Here is an 8,222-nt window from a genome sequence, read left to right as displayed (position 1 = left end):
AATATTTATATTATTTAATCTTTTCCCTATAATCTTTAAGGATATGGAATATAATTTAGTCTTTATTTGTTCCCACCTTGAATAAAAAGTGTGTTGACGAATCATACTGAAATTGATCTCGAGCTTCTAGATTTTAAAATGGAATTAGTTCCAGTACAAAATTACAGAACCACCCCGCAGGAAAGTCCACACTTGTCTACTTCCAAAATGAATAGCTTTAGTACATAAAAAGTATTATAAAATTTTGGATTTAGTCTATTTGGAATGGATATTAAGACAAATATGCAACTCATATAAGTTTTTGTAACCATTGCTTTAAAATGGAATAGTGATTTTGACCCCACTAATTCTAAAAACCTTTTATTTAGATTAAAAGCAGAGCAGTTGTAAACGAAAAATTGGGCAAGGGACTTTAGTGATTTGTGGCCTTCCTTTGTTTATCTTGAAAATAAATGTGATATTATGCCGGTATTTCCGTAACTCATTTGAAAAATATGAGCTCAGAAATGCTAAGAATTACATTACAAAACTCTATCAAGACTTTGAATTAATACAGGCTCTCAATTCTGAAATAGACACCATGAATGTCACCAGCTCAATTTTCTACGGTGTGATGAGAGAATTATTTCCACACCAATTGCAAGATTTCTCACTTCTATAACCTACTAAAATTTTGTTGAATATATCTCAGAATGCTTTGACCAAAACCTCATTTTAAGAATGTACAGCCCATAAAAAGGAAAATGTAAGATATAAGGGAGGTAAGAAGTTCAGGCGGCCAGGTCGCTGGAAGTAGAAATGAAGGGATAAGTGGTACCAACAAAGAGCCACAAAACCACCCAATGACAAACGATCCAAACCTGCCACAAAACCACCCAACAACAAATGTTCCAAATCACAAGTTTAACAATGCAAATTGTTGACTGCAACAAGGAAATACGCTAAGTCTTCTTAAATGTTTATTTATATGAAACTGTAATAATTATCTGCTTGCTTAGACTAAGGTTTCAACTTGGGACAGAACAATGAACTTCTATACACTAAGTCTTCTTCAATGTGTGTATATATGAAACTGAAATAATTATCTGCTTTCTTAGACTAAGGTTTCAACTTTGGACAGAACAATGAACTTCTCACCCAATCGCACAGGCTCTTCCAATGCTTTTGAGTTTCGTATTCAGCAAATATATACATGCCACCAATGCAACTGCAACCTATAGAAACATCAAAAAAATTGATACGAATAACTATAGAATCAAGTTGGTCTAAAATCTCATGAACATCAGTATATTAAAACCAGTAACAAAAAGAAAAACCTACAAAAGTATCAATATATATCCATCCATCTTTACAAGCATGTATGTCAATAATTTAGAGTGAATATGGCTACAAATGCCACTCTATGTGAATTGACATCCTCAAAGATGTGGATTATAATGATTCTTGTAAAATTTAGAAGAGAATGTCAACAAAATTTGATGCGTCTTATACACAAAGAAATTCAAGTTCTCCTTCACTATTAATGGGGTAATCAAAAAGAAACTCAGAAAGATGCTGGTGAAGTACACTTTTGCACCTGGTGGGGCAACCAGATGAAACCCAGGTATGGCAGATGCTGGATATATCATTTTGGATCATAACAGGGAATTCAAAGAAGGTTTTCTCTACCTGGTAAAGAACACTAATAATGAAGCTGAGGCCACATTGGTGGAAGGGATGAACCGAGCAGCAAAGACGGATTAAGAAAAATGTGGTAAAAGGCAACTTGATGGTAATAATAAATACGATGAAGAACAAAAGTGGTAGCTAGATGGAAAACACCCTGTTTACCGAGTATAATCTTCCTCCATCCCATTGGATGACTTGCTCAGTACTGAGTACTGAGTACTGAGTATAATCTTCCGAGCTGTCCCCTTTTTGAAATGGGATTTAATAACTAAAATATATATATAATATAATTAAAAATTAATGAAGTTTAAGGAATGGTCAGAAAGCATGAAATGAAGAGTGACTCCCTAAAACACAAGATATTAAAGGGGAAATCATTTCATTTGAGAAGGGCATCCAGGGATCGTCATCATTGCATCAATAATGAATTGGGAAAGAAAACATCAATCAGTTTAGGTGCCTAACATTGGAAGGAAAGTCTGGGATCCAAAACTTGTGTCCTTACACATTCCTAGGAGGAAAATCAAAGGATGGGCCGTTTGGACCTCTTTGTAACTCTATAAACTCAGCTCCTTGGATGTGGAAATTATGTGGAACATTTGAATGTAGAGTTATACTGCAGGTACAAGAACCTAAGAAAGAAAAAGTTGGAGCACAAAGAAGATGTTCACCGGTACACAAGTGCTGTCACATTGGAGGAAAGGAGGAAAATGGAAGTATGTAACAAATTGTAATCTCGTTTTAAAGATGATGCATACTTGGCCTCTCTTCTTGGTGGAATTTTTCCCTGCATGGGTTTCTCCACAAATTCTCTAACATGTGATGCTTTAACGTTGCTGATTTGTGCATCTTTGCTGCTAACTTATGGTGATGTTATCTTTTATGTATTGTTGTAATAAGTTCACAAAAGATGGTGTTGCTAAGCATGTTATGTTGGTTGATTTTTAGCTTCATAATGAAGGTAGATCTAATCATGGTAATTTCACATTAAGGTTACTTAATTTCAGATTTGCATACAATTTTCAAATCTTCGTATTGTAGTAGTCCAAGCCTAGTATCTCACCAATTGATGTCATAACATGAGAACAAATCTTTAATGCTAATTTATTGGATAGAGATTCAAAATTTCTCAACAATTGTGACACCTAAAATCTTGTTAGTTTGCCTAAAAGAAAAAAGCCCATTGGTTGCAAGTAGGTGTATAAAAGAAAAATTGTTGCAGATGATTAGTTAGAGTTCTACAAGACCAAGGGCTACTCCTAATCACAAAGAGTCAATTTTGATGAAATTTCTCACTTGTTGCTAAGTTAACTTCTATTAAATTTATATTATCCATTACTGCAACTTGTGATTTTGAGATTAAGAAAATGGATGTTAAGCTGCTTTCTTGCATGAGGATCTTGAGGACAAGATTTATATGCAACAGCTTGATAGTTTTATTGTGATGGGGAAGTATAGATGTGTTTTTCATGCACATGCGAACTCAGAATAAAATACCAAGGTATTTTATCCTCTCTTGAACAAAGTTATCCGAATGCTGAAGATTTGCCCAAGGATCAATCGAAATAACTCCAAGGTTCTTATATGTAGGGTCTCTACATGTGGATAAGCTCTAATCTAATCTACGTGTAGGGTTTGGAGAATCTAATCTAAGACCTAGAATGCAAGAAGATGGATGAACTACTAGGTGGAGTCCTACTGGGTTGGGTCTCCCCATCAGGTTGAACAATCCGACACCAACTCAGTGCAATCTTCTAAGGGAATTTTAAGATGTTCAAATCGTTACACCATCGGACACTGATCACCATTCGAGTTAATGCATGAACAATAGACGTGTAATGACTCGAGATTAAGCTCATTCATGCCAGTTGACCACGCAAGGCGCACTTAAAATCAGCAAGAGGCTAGTGGTTTGGACTAGACGGATTCCACGCGAGTGCATTCAATAACTTCCTTCATTCAATCTAATTATCCATCATCTAAAATGAAGATTCAACAAGAGACCATGCATATTGCAAAAAAACAACACACTTCACCATAACTTCAATGAAAATGGAGTTCATTTACAATCAAGGCAACAATTCCTTGCCTTCTCTTCCTACTCTACTCTAATTGCTATTCTATTTTACTGACTATTAGCTATTCTAACCTCTATTAACCAACTATTAACCTTCACAAATGAAGAGCCAGAGCTTTATACAGCGAGCTCTTTACAGTTCGATGGCTCTGATTGATTTACAATCAATGGCTAAGATTACAAGATGAAAACCCTAATTAGGGTTTCTTACAACAAACTCCCTTAGCCAATGAGAAAATTACATTCAAACTTTGAGAACCAATAGGAAGCAAGGCTAGGTGCCTCGAAGTTTGTGCCATCACTGGTGAGTCAAGTACATTGAATCTAGACATGCTGATGTGGACCCATCTAACTGGAGGAACAGTGACTAGGATGCCACCTCATCTTACGCTTGCTTGTATCTCTTTTGATACTCAATTTGGTGATGCTGAGAAGCTAACTTTGATTAACTTTTCTGAAACTATATGCTTCTTCAACGTACCCTTGCACTGACTTTGGTTGATCCTCCTTCGTCCTTGATGTACTCGATGAATGATGTACCTTCATGACTCTCATGTGTTTGATGAAACCTCTTCACGGTCAAGTCACTCCTCCTCTGGTAGCTCACCTCGCCTTGAAGTGTTTGTAAGATCTTTCTTCTTTGCCATCTTGTGATCTCTCCATGTGGTAGAATGAGGTCTTTGAGGATGGTTAGCTCCATTGCTGGCAATTCCTTAAACACTTGAAGTCTTTAACACTTTAGCAACACCCTGGGTACTCTCTCACGCATTTGAAGTGTCCTTGATTATGATTAACTTGAAGAGGTCGCCCTTATCCAAGCTTGATCTTCCTCCGTCTTGATTTTGTTGATCTGCAAAACAAACAAAAATGGTGTCAAGCACTTATGATATATTCATCCTAACATGGTACTTCTCACTTTAAACCATTAACAATAAGGCATTAAGATCAATTTCGCTTAAGACCCTCTAAAAGGACAGACCTTATAATGAAATTTTCACTCGAGACCCTCTGGAAGGGTCAAGATCGGAATTTGCATTTTACTCAATCCTCCTCACATAGACTTCATTTTCAACCTTACCTTACCAAGATCGAACCATTTGCCTTCAAAATCGCTTAGAGATAGGTTTTGCTCAAAGGGCTTAGGCAAAACATTAGACCTCCTAGGAATTTCACTCTAGACCCTCTGGAAGGGTCAGGAGCGAAATTGGCATTTTGGGGCAAAATCTTCACATTTTGTGACCACAACTCACTCAAATGCATGCCTAAGGATGCCTCTAAGTTCAATCCACCTCAATCAACGCTAGGGTTGATACAAAATTGGGAGCAAAAGGAGGTTTCAAGAAAATTCGCTTTGGACCCTTCGGAAGGGTTAGGAGCGAAATTTTTGATTTAGTCTCTATTCTAGCATTTCCTTTGCTCCAAATCACTTCTCAAGGCAAGTATACATCAATCCTCCCTCAATCATGTCCTAGGAACAAAAACTTTGATTTGAACAAGGAGGAAATATGTGTTTTTAGGAGAATTCTCTCTAGACCCTTTGAAAGGGTCGGGAGCGAAATTCTTCCTAGGCTCAATTCATCCTTTCTTTGCCTTGAATTTCACTTACTACACCTCCTCTTATCACCATCAAGTCAATTCGCTATCAAAACAAGGCTCCCTTAGTGCACTAGGTGAAATTGAGAGTCTTTCTAGGAATTTCGCTCTGGACCCTTTGGAAGGGTCAGGAGCGAAATTGGCATTCTTAGGCTCAATTTACATTCAATTTGCCTTGGACTTGTCTTTTCCACCCTTACCTTATCATACTCAAGCCAACTTGCTCTCAAAGTGATGTCTACTCAATACTTTTGACAAGAAATTAGGCTATCCTAAGAATTTCGCTCTGGACCCTTTGGAAGGGTCAAGAGCGAAATTTGGAAAATAAGGCTTGTCCTTGATAAAGCTTTCTCTTAGCTTGCTTGTTTAGCTTCAAACCATCTTAGGAAAATACCTTGAGGGCAATTTGCTTTAAAATTGTGAGGAAAATGCATGTTTTTTGAGAAATTCGCTCTGGATCCTTTGGAAGGGTCAAGAGCGAATTTGTTCCTCTAGACTCAATTCTTCCTCCTTTTCACTCATCTTGCTTTAGACTTGTCTTTTTTGAATCTCTTCCTTGCCATGTATGTCCACCATTTGATGTCTCTAGTGAAGAAATAAGTCATTTGGAGGATTTCGCTCTGGACCCTATGGAAGGGTCAGGAGCTTAGAAAATTTCACTTTGGACCCTTTGGAAGGGTCAGGAGTGAAATTTGCAATTATGCTCAAATCCTTCACTTTCCATCACTTCACTTTGTTTCATACATCAATACTCTCTCAATCACGCCATAGGGATAAGGTTTATGAGGCAAATTAGGACCAAGAAATGAGATATAAGGAAATTCGCTTTGGACCCTTTGGAAGGGTCAGGAGCAAATTTGGAAAATAGTCTTAGACACCATCCAAACACTCAAACTTCACCCTCAATCACATTGTTCTCACCTCAAGACATGCTAACAAACCACCTTAAGGAAGTGCCTAGTCAAAATGTTGAATGGAAGGTGCATCTTAACAATTTCGCTTAGGTACCTTTGGAAGGACAGGACCTATCTAGGAATTTTGCTCTAGACCCTTTCGAAGGGTCAGGAGCGAAATTCATGTTTTAGGCCCAATTTCCTCATCCCATCTCGTTCCAACTTGCTCACAGGGCATAGATAGGTCATTCCTCACTCAGTCAAGGTGTAGGAGCAAGCTTTGAGGTCTTAACTGGGGGCAAGAAAAGAGTCTAAGGAAATTCGCTCTAGACCCTTTGGAAGGGTCAGGAGTGAATTTTGCAAAAAATGCTCAAATTCTTGACCTTTCTCCAAATTTTCAAGTCTAGGCTTGTCCAAGGTGTCTCCAAGGGTGAACTCAAGCTTATTTCCCCCAATCCATGCCTTAGGATGAAGGTTTTGTCCAAAATAGGAGTCAAAAGGGAGCTAGGGAAGTTTTCGTTCCTGTCCCTTTGCAAGGGTCAGGAGCGAATTTGGCAATCTAGCTCAAATTCCTCATTCAGCTCTTTAAGTTTTCATGCTCAATCTTCATGTTCTTTGTTCCTCAAAGGGTAAAATTGGTATCAAACAAGGCTCTAATGCAAAGACTCTCCTAAACTCCATCAAGGCACAACCCCAAGACTAGAGCAAGGCCTGACCTAGAGAAGGCTTCCAAAGAGATCTTGACGTGGACCATCTACCGACCCACCTCAATTCAAGCAGATCCTGCTATCCTAATGATCTCTCTGGCAACTCTCCAATGCAAAGGTTAATAGCCAACACCAGACAACCAAGCAAAGAAAACTAACCCTAGAAAGCAAAAATTAGGGGTCCCCATTTGCAATGGGGCGATGTGTGAATACATCACAACAAGAAGGAACACTTGGTTTGTAGGTTAACAAAAATCATTGTATGGTTTAAAATAATCACCCAAGATGTGGTACCAAATTTTTGATGCTTTCACATTGAATTTGGGTTTTGTTACGAGCAAAGAGGATCATTGTGTTTATCATAAAATTATTGATGATCAGATACTAATCATTGTCTTTTATATGGATGATAAGTTGCTTATTGATGATAGCAAAATTGTGATTAGGTAGCTCAAAATTCATCATTCTGGCAAACTTGATATGAAAGATTTGGGGACTGAAAAATGCATTCTTGGTATGGTGATCAGTAGAATCGAGTATACAAAAAAATTTGGTTTAGTCAAAGAAAGTATGTTGGTACCATTCTGCAGCAATTTAGTATGCCTAATTGTAAATCAGCGAGTATTATATTTCTTATTGCACTAAGCTTTCTTTAAAGGTGTCCCAATTCTGATGATAATTTGAAGATATGTCTAATGTGCCTTATGCTAGTGATTTTAGTGATTTCATGTAATGATTTGCACCAGGCTAGATATTGGCAAAGGAAGTTTTCAGCAGGTTTGTGTCTATCCCCAATAGAGAACATTGGATGTTCTTTAAGAAAGTTTTCAATTTTTAATTTTTTTGCATGGAACTTCTGATTATTGTTTGTGTTATCATGGTTCTGATTATGTGAATAAGTCATTGGACATATAGGGCTTGGTGGATGCAAATTAAGTAGGTATCTTAGATAGTTGAAGGACCACTAGTAGCTGTGTGTTTTCTCTGTTTGACAATGCAATGAGTTGGATGAATAAAAGGTAGCCTAGAGTTGCTTTGTCCACTATCAAAGAAAAGTATATGGTTTCTACACATGCCTCTACAAAGGTGGTTTGATTACAAAGACTTCGTATAGGTAATGGTTTTGATTCCAAGGTTGTTAGAATTGGTTATAACAAACAGGGTGATATTTGTTTGGCCAAGAATACCAAGTATCATGCTTATACTAAACATGATGGTGTTCAATATCACGTTGTGCAAGAAAGAATGGCAAGGTCATGTTATAGAAGGTTCACATTTAGGAAG

At 37.4% G+C, this 8,222-nt stretch overlaps 1 protein-coding gene across 1 annotated transcript in view; it reads right to left on the bottom strand.

Moving 5' to 3' along the window:
• Positions 1-347: 347 nt before the first annotated feature.
• Positions 348-8,222, bottom strand: part of LOC131027901 (protein CHAPERONE-LIKE PROTEIN OF POR1, chloroplastic) — a 46,466-nt gene continuing 38,591 nt past the window's right edge. Inside the window, exons 5-6 of the mRNA XM_057958002.2 lie at positions 1,138-1,214; positions 348-860 (exon numbers count right to left, since the gene is read on the bottom strand). Coding sequence (XP_057813985.1) covers positions 710-860; positions 1,138-1,214 — 228 coding nt within the window. The 3' untranslated portion in view covers positions 348-709. The remainder of the gene's footprint in view (positions 861-1,137; positions 1,215-8,222) is intronic.

The sequence above is a fragment of the Cryptomeria japonica genome, chromosome 9 (assembly GCF_030272615.1).
Source record: "Cryptomeria japonica chromosome 9, Sugi_1.0, whole genome shotgun sequence".
Classification (NCBI taxonomy): domain Eukaryota; kingdom Viridiplantae; phylum Streptophyta; class Pinopsida; order Cupressales; family Cupressaceae; genus Cryptomeria; species Cryptomeria japonica.
This window is presented reverse-complemented; position numbering and strand designations above follow the sequence as displayed.